General features: G+C 46.7%; 1 protein-coding gene across 1 annotated transcript in view; it reads right to left on the reverse strand.

Annotated features, from left to right (window-relative positions):
* The window catches only part of LOC311232258 (prostaglandin reductase 1-like), a 28,914-nt gene extending 13,520 nt beyond the window's left edge, over positions 1–15,394 (reverse strand). Inside the window, exons 1-5 of the mRNA XM_084319001.1 lie at positions 15,274–15,394; positions 13,996–14,041; positions 9,695–9,754; positions 9,133–9,300; positions 8,812–8,929 (exon numbers count right to left, since the gene is read on the reverse strand). Coding sequence (XP_084175127.1) covers positions 8,812–8,929; positions 9,133–9,300; positions 9,695–9,754; positions 13,996–14,041; positions 15,274–15,379 — 498 coding nt within the window. The 5' untranslated portion in view covers positions 15,380–15,394. The remainder of the gene's footprint in view (positions 1–8,811; positions 8,930–9,132; positions 9,301–9,694; positions 9,755–13,995; positions 14,042–15,273) is intronic.
* Positions 15,395–22,388: the final 6,994 nt, after the last annotated feature.

The following is a 22,388-nucleotide window of genomic DNA, read 5'->3' on the forward strand; positions in this document are numbered from 1 at the left end:
GTCAGCCATCTTCTGCTCTTTCACTGTGGTGTTAAATCGTTGACACAGAACGCAGTCATTGACGATCTTCCTGGCAGCAGAGTTGGCTCGCATTATCCAGTACTTCTGGCGAAGCCTTGAGAGCATGTGGTTTCTTCCAGAATGGCCTATAACCATGTGTATATGGCTCAGTAGAAGATGGGACAAATGGCTGGTTTTAGGAAGGATAGCCGGATGCTTGGATTCCTCTGGCATCGCCATTCTACTGACTCTTCCTCCAACTCTCAGCACGCCGTTCAGTAGCATTGAGTCCAGTCTGTAAATGGTGCTCCTTTTATTTACAGTATTCTCTTTCTTCAGCGCAGATATTTCATCCTGGAAATGCTGCTGCTGTACGTAGCATACAAGTGTATCCTCAGCATGTGCAAGATCTTCAATTGAGAGACTCTGAGCTCCTAGCTGAGCTGTTGTCTTGTTCATCTGGTCATCCAGATGGTCTTGTCGTTTCTGGTCTGGATTTATTGTGCAAGTTGCAGCCTGCAGCTCCTTTCTTTTGAGGCTTAGATTCTGAAGTGTTTCTTTGAACTTCAAGATCCATGCTGTAGCCTTCTTTAACTTATCCCATGATGAGAAGTTCTTGATAAGCTTGGCAATGGGATCACTGTCATGATCCATCACGGCTGTACTGAACGTGATAGTGCTCTTCTTAACTTCTGGATCATCCTCACAGAGGGCAGGCAGCTCCTCTGGGGACTTTGGCCAGTCTTTCTCAGGCCTCAGTAGGAAGTCTGGGCCGTTCAACCATCGACTGGATTTGAGAAAAGAATCCATGGTCAGGCCTCATGATGCGTCATCTGCAGGGTTGACTGGTGTATTTACATAGCGCCACTGTGATTGGTCAGACAGTTCTCGGATGGTCGAAATCCGCTTTGCAACGTATGTCTGGAATCGACTGGTTGTGTTGTTAAGGTACTTGAGGACAGATGTGCTATCTGTCCAAAAGACAGATTCCAGAAGTTCCACTTCCAGTTCCTCTTTCAGCATTTTATCAATGCGGACTGCGACCACTGCTGCCGCCAGCTCCATTCTGGGTATTGTCATCTGCTTCAGTGGGGCTACCCGTGCTTTGCCAATGACAAAGATAATATGGACGTCACCTTTGAGGTTGGTCAGTCGCAGGTAGCTAGCTGTACCATACCTGTGTTCGCTGGCATCACTGTAGTGATGTAGTTGTGCAGTGTGTGGTTTTCCAAAATTACTGGGTTTAAGGCAATGGCTGATGTGGAGGTTTGACAGCTTGCCTAGATCCTCCAACCATCTCTGCCATGACCGAGCATGGGCCTCTGGGATCTTGTCATCCCATCCACAATTAATTTTGCAAAGATCTTGCATGATCCTCTTCGCTGGGAGAACCAGTGAGGTGAGGAATCCCATGGGGTCGTAAACAGAATTTGTCACAGACAAAATACCCCTCCTGGTTAAGGGTTGTTGCTTTGTAGCAGTCTTGAAGGAGAAGGTGTCGGTTTCCACATGCCACTGGATTCCGAGAGCTCGTTCCACTGGTAGTTCTTCTCGGTCGAGATCGAGCTTCTTCACTTCCTTGGCTTTATCTTCGTCTGGAATGGCAGACAGAACAGCACGGCTGTTACTGATCCACTTCGTAAGTCTGAATCCACCAGTAGAACAGACGTCTCTGAGATCTTGAGTTAGGGAGATGGCTTGCTCGTCATTCGGAACCGACTTGAGGCAGTCGTCAACGTAAAAGTTCAGACAGATGGTGTGTAGGACGTCATCACTAGCCTTACCCTCATTGTCATCTGCTGTTCTCTTGAGTGCATAGTTCGCACAGCTGGGTGACGAGACCGCTCCGAATAGATGGACTGTCATCTTGTATTCAGCTAATGGCTGGCTGAAGTCATTGTCGGGCCACCACAAGAAGCGCAGGAAATCAACGTCTTGCTCCGTTACTTGGACTTGATGGAACATGCCTTCAATGTCTGCCATGACGGCTACTGGTTCCTGGCGGAATCTAAGGATGACACCCAGTAATGTGTTTGTGAGATCGGGACCTTGTAGCAACTCATTATTGAGAGATGTCCCATGGAATAATGCAGCACAGTCGAATACCACGCACATTTTCCCTTTTTTCTTATGGTACACACCGTGGTGAGGTATGTACCACACCTTTCCATCTTCTCTGTGCAACTGTCCTTCTGGCACCCGCTCGGCGTGCCCCTTATCCAGGATGTCACTCATGAACCCTTTATAATCAGCAAAGTATGCCTCGTCCCTCCTGAACATCTTAATGAGGTTCGTGGCTCGCTGCTCTGCCATCCTTCTATTATTTGGCAGATTCACATCCTCTTTGCGAAATGGCAATCATAGTTGGTAGTGACCATCCTTCAATGTGATGGACTTAGCTGCAATGTCCAGGAATTGCTTGTCCTCTGCAGACGGCTCGGCCTTCTCATCGTAGCCTCGCTCTGGGAAGTCTTGATTGTACTGTTTGATGAGAAGTTCTTCCAGGTTCGCTATGGTGACTCGGTTTGATGTTGTACGTGGTCGACCCTGCTTGTCAATGGGCAGGCTGCCACTCAGGGGACCATTAACCACCCATCCGAGACAGGTTATCACTGCATAGGGCCCGTTTCCCTTGCTGTTAATTATTTCCCATGGCTCCATGGCTTTGACAGCATTAATCCCAATCAACAGTCCAACTTCCTCCTCAATAGTAGTCAGAGGTACATCTTTCAGATATGGCCATTCTTTTAGACCCTCTTGTGTTGGTATGTTTTCTTGTGAGACTGGTATAGCGAGCCGTGTGTAAACTTCAGGGAGAGCAAAGAAGTTATTGCTTTCCAAATCACTCACTTCCAGCCCATCCAATCTGTAACTGCTCACATGCCATTCCTGGCCCATTGTCCTGAGCAGTATCTCTGTTTTCTGGCCTCTGGCATCCAGCTTCTTCATCAGGTTCTCGGTACAGAAGGTAGCAGAGCCTCCATGATCCAGGAACGCATATGTTCTGATTACTTTGCTTCCTTTAGCCATCTTAACCTGGATAGGCAGAATGGCTAGAGCACATTCCTTTCCTCCGGCCCCGGTAAGCCTGCAAGCCTGCAGTGAGACCAGGGCGCTGGAAACGTCCTCACCTTTAGCTGTAGCTGTGGTGGTGCTCTCTTCCTTCCTGGGATTGTCTGTAGACTCTTGAATATTCCCATATACTGGGTCAAGAACAACTCTCACTTGCCGTTCCACAAAGTCAACCAGGTTTGTGAATCTTGCACTTTGCAGGGTTCGTTCATAATGGCTGCATGCTACAGATCTCCATGCATCTCTGAGCCTGTAGGGTAACTTAGAAATTACCATTCTCATGTTGGATGGATTGTCCAGTTAATGCATGTACTGTAGGGCCTGCATAGTGTGGCAGCACACACAGAGGAATAATGAATAGGCCTGAAAATGCTGCCCCATCCTCAGGTTTGCTAGCAGCCCAATCCAGTGCCTTCAGGATATAGGCGCTTGTGATTTTTATTTTATCACCAAAGTGCAGTTCCAGCAGTCGCCTTGCTTCAGCATATCCTCTTGCAGGATCCATGTGCTGGCATGCGTACCAGCTCTCTTGGTTGGCCAGTGGTATATTGCTCCAGATAATATAATCTGTCCCTACTGATGTCCGTGTTGGACTCGATACCATGTTCAAAAGCATTTATGAACGATTGATATTCCATTGGGTCTCCTCGAAAAAAAGTGATTTCCCTGGCGGGTAGCAATGACAGCTTTTGTTGATGCACGAGAAGTTCTGTCATTTGACTCTGCCTGTGCATGACAGTAGCTAATGTGTTCTGGTGACTTTGGTGATCGTGCCCTGATGGTGCACCTGGTTGAATACCTCCCCCTAGTGGACCAACTGGGACATTGGTAATGTGTGATGGCCTGGACAGGTAAGTTGCTGCTCCTGGCTGAATGCCTCCCCCTAGTGGTCCAACTGAGAAATGGGCAACATGTGATGGCCTCGACAGATATGGACCTGCGTGTTTGACTGTATTTAGTTTCCATGGAGTGGTCAGGTGGCAGGGGCGTAACTAAGGGGGGGGGACACCGGGAAATGTTCCCTGCATGGTTTCAGAATGCAGTTATTGTCCCCCCCACGTTTTTACCGTCCAAAGATAATACATGGATAATAAACGGACACACGACCGTGCCGCAGCGATCAGCCGCTGATTGTTGTTACAAAAGAATGGGATTGTTATATAAACCCCCCCACAATGGTGTGTGTGGTGGTACGGTCCAGCAGGGACCAGGATGTAAGCTACGCTGTTGTGTTATGGGTTGGGATTCACAGGACGCACAGTGGATACGCTCTAGTCTCCTGTCTTGTTATTTAACACAAACAATTGTCTCTGAGCTGAGTCCAACGGAGAGACCTCGGCTCACAAGCAGCTCAAACTACCTGTTGGAATAAATTAATTGATTGATGTTTAACTTGTCCCTGTGTGTGTCCTGTCATTTAGACTAGCAAATGTTGTATTTAACGTTACCTCAGGATACCACTGTATTGTATTTAGTTGCTTAGCTATGTAGCTAATGTGGATAGCATTTTGAATAGCATCAATGCTAGCTGGCTGACTACAGCTTTATTTACTAAATTATGGAGGCTTTTTAATCGTCAAGGTAAGAGAGGCTGTCATGATCAACTGAAGGCATATGCTATGGAACAATATGCAAACGTTGTATTTAACGTTACCTCAGGATACCACTGTATTGTATTTAGTTGGTTAGCTATGTAGCTAATGTGGATAGCATTTTGAATAGCATCAATGCTAGCTGGCTGGCTACAGCTTTATTTACTAAATTAATTAATCGTCAAGGTAAGAGAGGATGTCATGATCAACTGAAGGCATCAAGGACGCGGCAAGGGGGGGTGCGGCGGGGGCTGCAGCACCCCCTGCTGGCGGGGAGTGTAACTGCAACTGCAAGGTTTTTTGGCCTTTATTCCATTGTAATACCGAGGCTACTCAATATCACTGAGCGAGCGGCACTGCAGATTTACCCTACTCTTGGAATTCATTGCCAGATCCTCATAGGGGCGCTGTCTCGATAATGCAGTGTTATTAAAGAAGCCGCAAGCGTGTAGCCGACGCATGAACCAGTTGGGATTCTAATAGACGCGGCCTGGAAGCCTGGAAGCGTCAACGCGGAACTGGAAATCCGCTGGTAAAAGAAATAGCGGCCTGGAATAGTTTTTGGGACAATTCGCAGTAAAGGAATATATCTGTCGGCGATGTTGTATGCGGGAACGAATTGCAGAGAGGGAGGACTGACTGAAGTGGAGAGTGTGTTTACTTGTGTCTCAGAAAAGAAATGTCTCAAAAACGAATATCTGATTTCTTTAATAATAATAACCTGGACTTGCTGCATATCAGGATATTCTGGACTCACAGGACATTCATGTTGTCATGAAGGAGTTTATTTCCACCACTCCTGAACGCAAGACCACCATCGGTGTTCTACCGTCTCCGGAATAGGTAATGTGTGTTTATTATCGCTCCTGCGGGGATTGTTGTTGTGACAGTCAGTGACACACACACACACACACACACACACACACACACACACACACACACACACACACACACACACACACACACACACACACACACACACACACACACACACACACACACACACACACACACACAGATCCTGTGCGGTGTGCGAAACGAAACTGCTGCATTTCGTGTGTGAACTGTCCACATGTTGGTGTTCAAGTTTGTCTGTTGTAGTGTATAATATTGATCTTTCAAATGAATGGAAAATCACGAATGATGCGCTTCGCGCATGCATTTAATATGACGTTATTATTATTTATCTCTGACTCCGACCGCCGCACCCCCAAGTCTGACTCACTTCCCGCGTGCCTGGAAGGCATATGCTATGGAACAATATGTGCTTGGGTTTTCAGAAAAAGGCCAACTATGTGACGGTTGTGACGCTAATCTCTCTAGTTAGTATTGTGTATTGCAGTGGTTCCCAAAGTCGGGGTCGCGACCCAAAGGTGGGCCGCGAGCAGCCACGGATGGGCCGCGAGATGATTTAAAAAAAAAAAATAAAAAAAAAAAAATAAAAAAAAAAAAAAAAATTGTATTATTTATTATTTTTTTATTTTAATTTTTTTTGTCAGGCCACTGAACTTAGAAGCAGGCCAGGACAGTGTTTCTAGTTGTATTCTAAAATTCTATTCTATAGTATTCTAAAATGTGACTATATGGTTTTATATTAACTTAATAAATAAACAAAAACGAAAAATCTACTTATTTCAACGAACATTTCAAACTAAATAACAGATTATGCACATAAAACGCTGAAAACAACCAAAGCAACAATAGTATTTTAATGAGGCTATTATTATTATCATTATTATTTTGCAACAAGTTAGCCCTCTCATAAATAGCACATATAAATGAATAACTAACTTGAACTAACTTAATAGGATTGAAGTGATATTTGGCTTAAAAAATCGGTCGCATGACAAAAAAAAAAAAAAAAAAAGCCAGACGATGTGCATTGGGCCGCGGCTCTCTGACGCCTTATTTTCTGGGCCCCGGCCTGAAAAGTTTGGGAACCCCTGGTGTATTGCATCAAGTGTAAGCACAGCAGAGCCCCGCTCCGCTTCAGACAGAGGGCGATAGTAGGGCTAACGCGATTGGGCGCTGAGAGGCCAATCAGGGCGCGCAAACCGAACGCGGAAGGACAACTGCCTTGGGTAAAGTATTCACGCATCCCCCCCCTGCGACGTCACTGACCACGCCCCCTAACTGTCCCCCGCACCACTAGCAACAGAGTTAGCATCCTTGACCTAGCTCCTAGCTGGGGGGCCTGTTGTCTGTCATCTCAGGCGGGGGGGGGGGGGGGGGGAGCTTCCCCGATCAAAAATGTCCATTGTCATTGGGGGTTAATCTTGCCTGGCTTGCATTTGGTCATAATACTCATTCATGGCATCTGTAGGAGTCTTTGCCTGGGACCTCAGCCTGGGATTCCTTTATTTTGTCGTATTTATCAAGGACTTTCAGTTTAGCATCAGATTCAGCTAATGCCATTTGCATTTCAAGTTGTTCCTTTTTTGCATCCAGATCCTTTGTCATCTTTTTCAGTCTTTCCTCTTCTTCCTCTAATTTCCACTTTTCCATGGCTGCTGTTTTTGCAATGAGAGCAGCTCTCTCCGTTTCTAGTGTTATACGCAGAGCAGAGGTTTTTGATTGAGTGGTTTTAGATGTGCTGCTGATGCTGTCCTTATGTCGGACTTGATCCTGTTCTTTATAATCAGGTTTTATTCTGTTTCGAACATCATCCATAAATGAATTGAATTGATGAACCTTTGGTTTATATACCAGTCATATTCATCACCTTCTTTTTCATCTTCATATAACAGTGCTTGAACAGATTGGTGCATTTTCTCAAATTCATTCATTAAAACATCAAAGGCTTGAAATTGTTCATTCACTTTTCCACGTTTACGTCATCAAGTCCGCCGAACAGCGCATCCAACTCATTCTTGCGCCTAGTCAATACACCCAGCCTCGCCCTGCGAGAGCCAATCAATTTCACCAGCTCTCTGTCAGCCTCTTGGGCCTTTTCCGCTTCAGACATTATTTTTAATTACAATTGAAATATCACAATAATGTGTGACAGCGTCAGCGATGCGATGTGATTTCAACAATTCACGGATTCAGAATCCTCGCAATTGTCATCCACAGTCCACGCGTAAAGACGCTTCAGTGTATATGCTTGTGAAACACAATGAAACACAGTCCGTGTGCTCCGGTCAAACAAATATATCCACAGCGGAGAATAAACTGAATCAGAGCCACACGTCTGGTAGGCCTTCCACAATGACGTCGGATCCAAGTTTAATTCATTCAAGCTTATAATATCCCTGCGGGATTCACATGTGTTGCGCAATGCAACGTTACTCATGACCACGTAGTCTCTTGTAGAATTATAGGCTTGTTGGAATCCTGCCGCACACTTTCTCTCTGGGTCCTGGGTGAAGCGAACGTGTCCTCTTCTTTCAGGCGAAAGACATTAATTTCAGCATGAGTTTTTGTACTTAGTATAGTGGCAATTTACAAACAATTTCGTATTTCTTATTTGCCACTTCCACTCCGGGGATAGCTTTAGTCTACGCACATATAATACAGATTCTGATCCATCCGTTTGGCTGTCGCAATGAATCAATCATTTATTTCCAAGCTGCAAAACAAACAAAACTCGTATATCTAATACATGCGGTACATGCGTGCGTTGCGTGCAGTGCGGTACAAAAACTGTTTGCTTTCCCGGGCCACCCCTCCCACGCAGGCCACCACCCCTTATCAAGGTAAACCATACAGGTGAATAGCTCAGGTAGGTCTCTTTAAAGGGAAAGTACACATAGTTTCAAATCATAAGAATAGTTACAATAACATAATCAGTGTAAATAATATCATGACTTGTCAATCAAATTATCAGTTTTCGTTTTCATAATTCGTAATCCATAAAGCATTTTCATAATTCAAATAATTGCATGATACAAACTCAAAGATTAAATAACTCAGGAATGGCTCCTACAGGAAGCATGCAGTTCTTACCCAGCCCTCACACCTACATTACTACATCACTACTATTCTGGACTACTTGTCGTGGCTATAGGCTACTAAACGTGGAATTGATTTTAATGTTATTTTGATTAATTACAAGGCATTAATCAGGTGCCACTCTTTACTGTATCACTAAGCTGCTACTCTCGCCTGGCCTCTCCTGACTAGAGCCTCTTCCTAGCTGTAGCCAAACCTTCATCTTTGCGATCTGTCCAACCACTGAACCCACAGCTCCAGCTGCAGCGTTGACCAACACAGTCTCGCCTTCCTTTATCTCACAAACCTCCTCCAGGCCATACAGAGCTGTCAGACTGGAGAGAGAGAGAGAGAGAGAGAGAGAGAGAGAGAGAGAGAGAGAGAGAGAGAGAGAGAGAGAGAGAGAGAGAGAGAGAGAGAGAGAGAGAGAGAGAGAGAGAGAGAGAGAGAAGATTGACTGGGGCTTGCTCTGTTGAACCCTCCATCCATCCACCTATCCATCCATCCACTTACTCCTCCCTGTGTCCCCTCATCTTACCCAGGCATGCCGAGGGCCCCCAGGGCCAGGGAAAGAGGGATATCTTGGGGCCAGGCAGGTAGTAGAGGGGTCAGCCCAGTGCCATCACACAGATGGTGGCTTCTCCAGCCACACAGGGCCAATACATAACTCCCCACTGGGAATCTAGAGTTACAGCTCTGGATAACCCTGAGAAGAAGAGGGATAACAGTCAGACAGTCAATCAGCTATAACACATATCCAGCACAACACCTGAGTGAGTGAGTGAGTGAGTGAGTGAGTGAGTGAGTGAGTGAGTGAGTGAGTGAGTGAGTGAGTGAGTGAGTGAGTGAGTGAGTGAGTGAGTGAGTGAGTGAATCAATGAAGGCTTTTAGAAAAAAGCCACGTAGATTTGATATGAAACATCACACTATTTCCATGTTAACATAAGTGCTTCGAGTGTGCAGTGTGTATATATACAGTACTGTGTATGTATATATATATATATATGTGTGTGTGTGTGTGTGTGTGTGTGTGTGTGTGTGTGTGTGTGTGTGTGTGTGTGTGTGTGTGTGGATATACAGTATTATTGGATGTGAGTTACTTAGCAACTTGAGATCCAATCATCACGTCCCCTTCCTTCATCATTCTGCTGCTGTAAGGCCTACAGGATGGAACAACAAAACAATACATAGCTAGTGAATGATTCAAAATATGGATTTATTATGCAAAAGAATAATCCCCCAGTGACATGGGACATATGTGTAGTGTTGTCTAATCTGTACTGAGTCAAACCACTACCATATTAAAAATGATGTCTACCTTTACATTACATACAGGATCTGGTCTCTCTCTCTCTCTCTTCTCTCTCTCTCTCTCTCTCTCTCTCTCTCTCTCTCTCTCTCTCTCTCTCTCTCTCTCTCTCTCTCTCTCTTTCTCTCTCTCTCTCTCTCTCTCTCTCTCTCTCTCTCTCTCTCTCTCTCTCTCTCTCTCTCTCTCTCTCTCTCTCTCTCTCTCTCTTTCTCTCTCTCTCTCTCTCTCTCTCTCTCTATATGGGTAACGCATGTATTCCCGGCAACCTGCCCCATTTCTTTATACGAACAACATTAAAATCTTTTCTCATGTCAAGAATGATTGTTATAGATGCCAAATAATTCACATTTAAAAAAAAAAGTTGGCCTAAGTTACCGGGAATACCAATTCACTATCTCTTCCAATTTAAGAGAGAATTAAAATGTTTTGGTTGTTTTGTAGGGATATTATCATCATGTAACATAATACCATAGTTCTCCCCGAGTTATCTCAAGAGAATTCAAATTTAGCTGAATCTGAAGGAAAAATCCGGGTATGGGATATGAGTCAACATAGTTCATGGCCTTCAAATGATAACAAACAAAAAAGGCTTAATTTTCATGGCAGATGCATATGTTTTGGGCATGATCTTGGCACCCCAATGAACAACCAAAATGAGTTTCGTCTTTTGTGGCCGATTATTTTAGGAGATAATTACGTTTCACATATTGATCCCAGGTTACCGCGAATACCTATCCTCACAATTCCAGATAAACACTTAAATCTCCTATTTTACTAAAGATTGGTGAGATTTTATTTTTGGAAATCATAACAGCAATAATAAGGGTTAGGTGTAAACCAGAATTACTAGAATGTGTTGTGTTTTGTCTGTTAAAATGAGCAAAAACAAGGAAAGGGTATTCCCAGTAACTTAACAAACAAATGCAAAAAATACAGTTCTAGAACAAGTATTTTAATTTTTTCTATATTCAAGAAAGTGGAAAGGAACCCAACATTTTCAATTGTCTGCACACAATCGTTGTTTTGTTATTCCAAGATGGCATTTGAACTGAATTTTGGAAAAAACAGGTATTCCTGGTCACCATGCCCCTAGTGTGTGTGTACTGTATGTGTGTGTGGGTGGGTGGGTGTACACTGTATGCGTTTGTACAATATTTGTGTGTACAGTATGCATGTGTGTACAGTATGTGTGTGTACAGTATGTGTGTACAGTATGTGTGTACAGTATGTGTGTGTACAGTATGTGTGTACAGTATCTGTGTACAGTATGTGTGTGTACAGTATGTGTGTACAGTATGTGTGTACAGTATGTGTGTGTACAGTGTGTGTACAGTATGTGTACAGTATGCATGTACAGTATGTGTGTACAGTATGTGTGTGTGCAGTATGTGTGTGTAGTATGTGTGTACAGTGTGTGTGTACAGTATGTGTGTACAGTATGTGTGTGTACCAGTATGTGTGTACAGTATGTGTGTGTGTACAGAATGTGTGTGTGTGAGATAACACAGTGTATCTTCATTGATCTCAATCAGCTCTGCTCTGTTTTGTCTCGTCAGCACTTTCTCTGCCCTGATGAGACAAGATACAGGAGGTGGGAGGGGGGGTTGGGTCACATATAGGGGGGGGGTCACATGTAGGGGGGGGGGCACATGTAGGGGGGGGTCACATGTAGGGGGGGGTCACATGTAGGGGGGGTCACATGTAGGGGGGGGGGGGGGTCACATGTAGGGGGGGGGGGGGGGGGGGGTTACATGTAGGGGGGGGGGGGGTCACATGTAGGGGGGGTGTGTGTGTGTGTAGCTTGTAGCTAACGGCCTGGGCCTCCATGATGTGTTGTTAGCTTGTAGCTTGTAGCTAACGGCCTGGGGCCTAATTAATTAATTACCGGAATACATATAAGTTACTGTGAATACCTATATGGTAATGGTATTCCTGGTAACCTCTCCTTTTCACAAGTCACCGGAATACATATCAATATCTAAGGTTACCGTGAATCAGGCCATGTGAGCGGATCGGAGCGTGAGCGGCACAGGGTGCGGAGTGGGCTGTTTTGACGTGAGCGAGGAGTGGGTTTTAAAATGAGTCGGCGCGACGTCCGGAGCGAGAGTTCTCCTCCGCTCCAATCCACTCCAGGCCGCTCACAGTGGTTTAACACTGTTGATGTAATATATACATGCAGTACAATGCCAAAGCAACAGATGGCGATGTACAAACATGAAGGCCATTTTCAACCAATGAGAAGGGTTCAGGCTTCGTCACTGTAGAGACGCCCACCATAGATATCTATGACGCCCACACTCACTCCTGTTAAAAAAAGTATCGACGCCATTGTTGTTGACGTTAGCTTACATGCTAACGTTAATGGCAGCGACCATAGCATTGTGGCTCGGCTAGCCTATCATCGCTTAATAGAACTAGTGAATGGATAAACAACGTTATTTAACATTGCAGAATGGCTACAATTACAATGCGGCTCAATACAAACAATTGTTAAGGGGCCCAGGGGGTGTAGACTGTTGTAGTTTGAGCTCATTTACACCATGCTCCAAAAAAGAAAAAGAAAAACTGCCGAGCGATCTGGCGCGGGGAGCGGGGAGCGCTCGATTCAAGGTGAGTGGGGAGCGAGCGGAGAGCGACTTGGGAGCGGGGTCAACATGAGCGATTAGCGGAGCGGACCAAGCTTTAAAGAGCGAAGAGCGGATTTCTCGGCCGCGCCGATCTGCTCACGTGGGCCTGCCGTGAATACCTATCAGGTTACGGGAATACCTAGGCATGGTATTCCTGGTACCTCAAGGTATTCTCGGTTACCCATAGGTTACGGGAATACCTTTCTCCAGTTACCCGGGAATGCTTTACAGATCTCTCTCTCTCTCTCTCTCTCTCTCTCTCTCTCTCTCCTCTCTCTCTCTCTCTCTCTCTCTCTCTCCTCTCTCTCTCTCTCCTCTCTCTCTCTCTCTCTCTCTCCTCTCTCTCTCCTCTCTCTCTCTCTCTCTTTCTCTCTCTCTCTATTTACCCAGGTGGTGGTTCAGTTCATGCATTTTTCTATTTCAGCAACGCCCTGTTTCACACACACATCTAGGACATTGATTAGATAAGGTATTTATCTGGTCTAGATATTGCAGAGAATGTTCCCTCCTACAATAGACAGACAGGCAAACAAACAGAAAGACAGACAGACAGACCAATAGGCAAACAAAGCGTGCATTGCTAAGATGCATTACATTTCCACATTTCAGCTAAACAGAGCACAATACGTATCCCTGTTTGTGTGGAAAGTCATTGAAGAAATAGCCAAATATCATACTGATGTATATGATACATAAGGTATGAACTCTACCACTTTTCCAGGCATTGAGACATCCTGGAACACTTCCTTTCTACCTCTATACCAGTGGTTCTCAACTGGTCTAGCCTCGGGACCCAACATTTTCCTTAATCATTAAGTCGCGACCCACATTTTTGAACCACTATGATTTATTTCAATATATATTTTTTTGCAGTAATACACAATCTTTCATGCACTGTTAAAAACATGAAATAAACAGAAAAAAGCGCAACAAAAGTGCAACTAGGGCTAAAAACCCAATGAAATAAAATAATAATAATAATAAATAATTATGCTTCTTAGCAGACTTCTTAGCTTAACATAACAGACCTACAGTAAGTTTGGGGGAACTAATGCAATAACTGGGGTTGCAACAAAAGTGCAACTAGGGATATAAAAACACACTGAAATAAAATAATAATAATAAATAATATATGCTTCTTAGCATACTTCTTAGCTTAACATCCCAGGGAACTAATGGGATAACTGGGGATGTTGTTTGCTCCTGACAAGAGTCTCAAAGTCTGGGGTGATGGTAGACAAAGCAACTCTGAGGTCATGCTCAATGTCCATTCTGTTTCTCTGCTTTGTCTTCCGCTGGACCACAGCTGAGAAGCCACTTTCACAAAGATAGGTAGTTTTATTTTACACACACATCCACGACCCACTCAAAATGGCCCTGCGACCCACTTTTGGGTCGCGACCCACCAGTTGAGAAACACTGCTCTAGACTGACTGAGAGTGCCTTATGACATTAGACTACAAACCTCATGTATGGGTCCACACTCAGGAACACAGCCTCCAACAGCACTTCTGGAAATACAACACAATAACTTAAAGGGGCACTTCGCAAAAAAACAATGCAGATTTATTTTACACATAATCTCACACATCCAAAAATACTAAACAGGTTTGCACACATTAATTTAGTTTGACTGTTATTAACCCCTTAAGCCCAAGTGGTCTGGTACCGGTACGATATTGATATCACGCCATAAATATATGAATACAGAATGTATTAATTAATGTTGCGTTTCTTTTTCAAATGTAGCCAAGAGTAAAGACCGTAACCCTGTCAAAACAGCAGTCAAAGTGTATATTTTCAGCACTACATTTGTTTACCAATGATTTTAAGTGTTATTAGTGAAATTATGAGTTTAGAAATATCTCAGCGTATCCCGACAGAAACCGGATGAATTAGACGGAAGTAAAGCAAGCTGTCATAAGTGTGTGTAGTCCTAAGAACAAGGAGACCCAGGGCTTTCGAAAACAATTCCCAGCTCACACCAGCCCCTGTCAATAATCTGACTTCTAGTGTGAACTTTCTTTTTGTTTTACGTTATTTTGGGGATCATATCTCATGGATCGAACAAACCTGAACGTTATTATCATAAAATAGAACGTACTTAGTTTGAATATAGCCACCAGTGATGTCATCTAATCAGTGTACAGCACCATGAAATGAATAGCAATACTTTGTCTTATAGGGATTGCTACCATATAATTCCATTGAGCTGTAATTAACACAACACAATAATTCAACATCCCCAATGACATCACTGGTGGCCATATTCAAACTCAATTAGTCAAACAAAATTTAGGTATTCATTTGTTTAAAGTTTTGGATAAAGTATTATGTTTTTTTTTGTGAATTGCCCCTTTAAGCATTGGTCCAATAGCACACAGTGAGCTGGTAGGAAGTGGGCTCATTGAATCCAGTGTTAAAACATTCAGAATGGCCTACATTATATACTACATTTGTCATACAATACAAACAATTGCAATGTCATATTATGACAGTCAAGGGAGAACTTCAGGTTTTCCCAAGCCAGTCTCATTTTAGTTTTCACCACCATGTTGCCCAGGTATATAAGGCCAACATGCCTTGCACAAGACAAAGAAAACATGCTTCATGCTAACATTCTCTGCCCAGTATAACCTAGTACAAGTAAACACAGACAGAACCGGCTACCAGTACAATGGCCACGCAGCTTGGTTCTTGTTTTGCCAATATTGACCTCCATGTCTGGGTTCATAATACTTACCTCCATGTTTGGGTCCAGGCAGTCTCTCCTCCTTCAGTTCAAAGTTACTGGTTTTGGGAAAACCCTCAAAGTGGTGTCGGAGAGTCCAGGTCTGAGCCATAACCATGGTGTTATAATGGAGAGATGAGGGCTAGAGAGAGAAAAAGAAAGCAGCAAGCAGTGACAGAAGTGGTAGAGGGGAAGAAAAGAGGAAGTCAAGGTCCAGTGTGTGTGTGTGTGTGTGTGTGTGTGTGTGTGTGTGTGTGTGTGTGTGTGTGTGTGTGTGTGTGTGTGTGTGTGTGTGTGTGTGTGTGTGTGTGTGTGTGTGTGTGTGTGTGTGTGTGTGTTGGGCGGGGACACGTTCAAGCTGTCCTAATCCAGTGAAAGATCCTAATTCACAGCGTGTATTTGTTTTAAGATAAAATAAGATGTTCCTTTATTAAACTTAACTGAATGTCAGGTGTCATAGCAGCATGGGGGAATGAGAGGGGAGCTACAGGTACATGGGTCTATGGCTGTGCTCATCATCTTGGCAAGCACTTCATATACATGTGACAAGGACATGTTGCAAAAACACCATTTACATCTAATACATCAAACTTTTCTGCATTCCATTGGGCTTTTTGGGCATTCATTTATTTGCATGCCCCAAACCTCTCCAAGAGAGAAAGAGAACAATTTGTATGTGTAAAAATGGGCAAAGAAACATTCCCGGAATTTAGACTTCAATATTCATTGGCCCGGCAAACAATGTATCAGACAGGCTCATCTGAAAACGTTTGCCTGTTGAAGGAACTGTTGTTACTAGCTGCCAGGTGGTGTGGTTGGATAAGAGATACTGTTGTGAAGGGCCAGATTAAACCGAATATATATATTTATTTATATATATATATTTAATTGTATTTGTATATTCTCTAATATTCCCTGATATCCCTTGTATATTCCTTGTACAATATGCATTGAATATCCATTCTAGCCTACTGAACATCCCATAATAGTCTCCATTCTACTATTGGTCGAGACCTTGGTGCCAGGCTGCCATACCCCTCAGACCCAGTTCAAACGTACCGCTCCACATGTACGAACAAGTCCTAGTTCCGCGTAGGAATCTGGCTACCGCACCACTAATGGGACTTATTTGTTCATAGTGCGTATATATACTGCGCTACTAAAGTAGGACTTTCTTTTCAGTCCAGTTTCTTACCCTCCAATAGAGTCACAGACGTAAAGCCTCCCCGCGACGCCACGTGTGGGAGTAAGGCCAAGTTCGCCTACCATCGGTATTGAGACATCGTGTATATTTATATTTGAATAGTCATATTTGGCACTATATCGTCGAGTTGGACGTAGTCTATTAAGCTAATAATAGTCTGTTAATATATAGTGCTTCGTGCGGTGAGAATACTACCGTAGTCAGTACCCCATCGTTTCGGGCAGAGAACTGGCTGCTTACCCAGGGTGGTTGACCCTACGTGAAGCTGCACCCGAGGAGCCCCAGAGCCGACGAGCGAGTGGACCTGTATACCGGATTATTCTACCGACGACAGCCCGCCTTCCCAGGCACGGATTATGCTTTGTATACTTTGATTATTCCATGGATAAAGACCCCCGACACTGCCGTGTGTTGGAACCCCCCCCCCTGGAGAGGACGCAAGGTGAGGAGACGCTCTGCAAGACGAGGTCGCTTCACGTCTCTCCCCCGTGGACCGGAGAGAGCCAGCCCACAAAGAGTCCACCTGCTTTCATCTGTGGTCCAAGGATCGCCGGCGCATTGAACGGCACTACAGTGGGTTCACCTGGGATACCCTTGGCCGGACGAGGCAGCCGGATTCTACCCCCCCCCCCCCTCCTACTCCTGTCGGCTTACAAGCGACCGGATTAACCCCCTCTAGTGTATCTAGTATATAATCATTAAAGTATCATTGCTGTTATTCCTTAACTATTCCAGGTCGTATATTTACCACCTGCGCCTTCAGAGATTGGACATTCTCTATTGATATACCGACGAATACTCTTTGCCATAAAAGTGCATACTATTTCAATTCATAAATGTAATTAAGTGATTAAGTGCTTGTTCTACACACCATCGCTGTGTAGAAATAAAGACCTGTTTCGACTTCGTACATTTGTGTTGGATCCGTTTCATCTACGTGAGAGTGTTCATGATAATATATTTATGCCGTGTACTGGGTGGCCGAATATTAAGTACAAAGGTAGTGGTAGTAAGTATCATATCTAGTAATACAGTCAGGGAATTGTACCCCTCAGTTACAATTGGTCCTTCGAGCCGGATGGTAATTAGTGTAATATTAATATAGTGTTATTAATATTGAAATGGCCTATGATGAACACTCCACGAAACGATCCTCCTAACCAACGCCCGCAGCGCGAACGACGGCTCCCTCAGTACTTAGAGGCCTACGCTGTCAGTCAACAACCTAGTCTTCTACTAACAGTAAACGCGGTAAAACTAGAAGGTAAAAGTATGTCTAACCCCAACGCCCAGACTACCCCGACCATAGAGGCCCCTACGGGCTCTAATGTAGCTGACCAAGTTCACGGTGGGGACCAGTGGGAACCAGACATGACTTCACACCCCGCCAGTACTGAAGAAGTAGTCCCCGATGAGTCCCGGGAGGAATACAACGCTACCGAGAGAGAACTCGGCACGGAAGAAGACGGGGAGAGCACCGTGGAGATAGAGCTCCAAGGCTCCGCAAGGAGTACCCCGAGGGAAGGCTCCCCTATACAACCGCCTTCTCCCAGCGAGGCAGAGAGGACCCTACAGCAGGCCTTCCTCATCAGCCTGAACGCCGCTGCTGAACGCGACCGACTGCAGATCCAGCAGCGAAGCGAACACGAGCAGATACGTCTAGAAATAAGACGCATTCAGATGGAAGAGAATGTGGCCCGAGAACGAGCCGGTGCTCAACGGGACGCAGCGCGCGACAGACAGCAGTCGCAACTAATAGAACAGCTGATCAGACGGACAACACCCTCTCCCTCCGCCAGAGGCTCCAGGAACTCGTCTAGACACACCTCCAGGGCGGCATCCCCTAGCCAAGTAAACAACCCTGAACTTGACCAACAGACGAGGTCTATACCCCCCACAGACCACCTCCCCCCACCGGTCCAAGCGAGACCTAGCAACCGGGAAGGAGCAGCATATCCTGTGGAGAGGCTAAACCAGAGACTACAAGCACTGGATGACCTAACTGAAGACGAAGAGGAAGAGGAGGAGAACCACGCCCGAAGACAGCACAGTACTCTACCTGACCAGGAGGCCCGGTACAGCCCAGGCTATACTCCCGCGGAGCTGCGCTACAGACCCCCGACTCTATACCCGGGTGAGCACGACGCACGACCCGCACCGAGGAACAGCACCTGGACAAGCGGGCCATGGTACACTGCCGGTACCAGCCCATACCAAGGAGCGGGAGGAGACTCGCCTAGGAGGCCTCTCCCCCAACGCTCGCCGATGTATCCACAGTCAGCGTCATACATTGGCACGCCTATGGTACCCGACTTCACCCAAGAGAACCGGGCCCAGTATACAGAACTCCGCATGTGTCTGGAGGCCATGTTGGTGGATGTATTGGATGAACGCCACAAATACGCCATCCTACTGAAGCACTTAAAGGTACCCCGCGCACATAATATAGCGCTCGCCTACGCGACTTCCACCACCCCATACACAGCAGCGCTGGTAGCATTGGACCAGAGGTATGGGCGCATATGGGATTACGTGATCCAGGAGATCCGACACATCGACCGCTTACCCCCAGCAATAGACAATCGAGCACTGGACGACCTGTCCATCAGAGTGCAGTCCCTGGTAGGGATGTTGGGAGCGCAAAGAGAGAAGGGGAGGCATGAACTTTACGCCAACTCAAATGTGGAAAGGATCCTGGAGAAGCTGCCGCCCGCTCGTCAGGAGCGCTTTAGGCGGCAGAGGGACCACAGAGACCCGAATGGCCCCGAACCGAACCTCCTCGATCTAGCAGACTTCCTGGCGAGAGAAGTCAGCAGCCTACGGCTAGATACATTCGGACGGAGCACCCCTGGCTCCAGAGAAGGAACCAGACGACTAAATGATGGAAGAAGATCGGTGACTGTGATGCACCAATCGGAGTCAGTACAGAGCAGCAGGAGCCACAGTACCCCCTCCAGAACGGAGAAGTGGAAGATAGTGTGCCCCTACTGTGAGAAAGAACACTGGCTAGCGCAATGTGACTCCTTCCCCAAGCTGAACGCGGAGGAAGCAGGTCAATGGATAAAGTCCAACAAGCGCTGTTTTCGCTGTGCGCGCTCACACATGGCAGCCGAATGCCGCTTAAAGAAAAGGTGCACCAAGTGCGATGGAGCCCATCTGGACATACTTCACGACAGTAACAGACGGCGCCCTTCACCTGCACCATCCAGCCGCAAAGCGAGCGTCATGTACATCGATCCCGCCAGCAGCAGTGGAGCCCGAGTACTCCTAAAAGTAGTGCGTGTGACACTAAGCTACCAGAATAAAGTCCTGGACACTTACGCCGTCCTCGATGACGGGTCAGAGAAGACCCTGCTGCTCGCCTCCGCTGCGGCCCAGCTAGGGCTGCGGGGAAGCGAAACCCAAATGACAATTCGGACAATAAGACGAGATTTGAAGACGATAAAGGGCGAGAATGTCTCATTCTCTATCGCAGCAAGCGGCCAGCCTGAGCGACGGTACCAGATTGCAGACGCTTTCACCAGCCAAGAAATAGGACTGTCGCGGTACACATACCCCGTCGCCAAGCTGATGGAGAAATATGCACATCTGCGCAAGTTACCGATCCCGCTCATAGACAATGCTATGCCGACCCTGTTGATAGGCTCCGACCATGCAGACCTCATTGTCCCGATAGACCGGGTTCATACCGGACCCCGAGGCTGTCCTGCAGCAGTCGAGACCCGTTTGGGATGGACTCTCCAAGGCCCGCTCGCCAAATCTCTCAACCGAAGTACAGCCACTAGATGTCTCCACTCCCGAGTCACAGAGGGAGAAACCGCACTCCTGCAACACGTAGAGCGGCTATGGACCTTGGAACAAATGCCCTTTAAGAACGGAAAGAAAGACATTCGCTCTAAAGATGACATTTACGCCATTCACCTCCTCGAGACAGGGACCAAGAGAGTCCCGGTCAACGGCGTGTTGAGATACGCCACGCCACTCCTGCGGCGAGAAGGAATGCCTACTTTCCACGCCAAGACAGACGCCACAGAACGGTACCTGCTGAACACGGAGCGGCGCTTAGCCAAGAACCCCGCCCAAGAGAGTGTATACCGCGCTGAGATTGAGAAGCTCATCACAGCGGGACACGTCACAAAGATGGACATTAAAGAGGCTGACCAGACCACTGAATCGTGGTACGTGCCCCACCACAAGGTCCATCACAACGGTAAAGACCGCATAGTATTTAACTGCAGCTACCAGATCGGATCCCAAAATCTAAATAAAGAGTTACGGCCCGGTCCCACACTCGGCCCCTCCCTACTCGGCGTTCTACTCCGCTTCCGCCAGGAAAAGGTGGCCATCAGCGTGGACATTAAAGGAATGTTCCTGCAGGTGAGATTAGTAGAGGCGGACAAGCCCCTGTTACGGTTCCTATGGAGAGAGAAGCCAGGAGATGAGCACCCAGCCATCTACCAATGGGAAGTCCTCCCCTTCGGAACGACGTGCAGCCCCTGCTGTGCGACATTTGCACTACAGAAACATGTAGCAGAGGACCCAGCAGCGGACGAAGAGGTCCGACACAGCGTAAAGAACAGCTTCTACGTAGACAACTGTCTACAAAGCCTTTCAACCCAAGAAGAAGCCGAGGCTCTCCTGATTAAACTCCGCGCCTCATTGATCAAAGGCGGCTTTGATCTCAGGCAGTGGGCCAGCAGCGATCCGCAAGTACTGCGCAGCCTCTCCTCCGAGGACAAGGCAGCCAGCAGCGAGACCTGGATGGCTACAATCCCGGGAGAAGCCCAGGAGATGACCCTGGGATTGGTGTGGCGATTCAAAACAGATTCGCTTCACTACAGACACAAGCCCCTGACTACGGAGCAGGGAAGGCCGGCGGCGGCGCCGACCACCAGACGGAGTGTGTACACAACACTCGCCCGACAATATGACCCGCTAGGATGTATTCTACCGTACACCACCAGGGCAAAAATTATTGTACGAGCATTGTGGGACAAGGACCAGGGCTGGGACGATCCCATTCCCGCACACCTTGCATCCACCTGGAGAGAGTGGGAGATGGAGCTCCACTCACTCCCAGGCGTTAATATGCGCCGAAGCTACTTCCCACCCACGGTGAGGCCAGAGACATGTAAAATGGACTTACACGTCTTCAGTGACGCCTCAGAGGTCGCATACGGATCAGTAGCCTACTTGCGGGCCCAAGACCAGGGGGGAGAGATCTACACAGCATTTGTCCTCGCCCGCTCGAGAATAGCCCCACGCAAGCAACAATCTATCCCACGTCTAGAGCTCTGCGCAGCCCTAGCCGGAGCGCACCTAGCCACGCTCATCCAACGTGAGCTCACCATACCGGTGTCTAGAACAATCCTGTGGTCAGATTCCACGACGGTACTCGCCTGGATCAAATCGGACTCATGCAAGTACAAAGTCTTCGTGGGAGTCAGAGTCACCGAGATTCAAGACTTAACCGAAGAGTTAACCGGAGAAACAGAGTGGCGCTACGTTGATACAAAACAGAACCCAGCTGACGTCATCACCCGGGGGATGCCCCTGGATGACCTCACCCGTCGCAATGTCTACAGTGACGGCCCCGCATTCCTAAGACTCCCGGAAGGACAGTGGCCCACGCCTATCCCGAGGGAAGCAAGTCCAGAGGAGGTGGAAAATAAGAAGTCTGTGTTCTGTGGATTGAGCACCGTAGCCTCCACCGACCCTAACATAGACGATTGCACGTCCATAGAGAGTGCACAACAAAGAACATTCCTGCGGTACCACCCGGAGTGCAAGTCCCCCGCTGATATGTCAGCAGCTAACTACGAGGAAGCAGAATTGCTTCTACTGCAGCGAGCCCAGAGAGACTCGTTCCCCGATGAATTGGCCTGTCTACAGGGAGGAAAGCCCGTCCCATCCGACAGCAGAT

This window comes from Notolepis coatsorum (genome assembly GCF_963971535.1).
Source record: "Notolepis coatsorum genome assembly, chromosome: 7".
Classification (NCBI taxonomy): Eukaryota; Metazoa; Chordata; class Actinopteri; order Aulopiformes; family Paralepididae; genus Notolepis; species Notolepis coatsorum.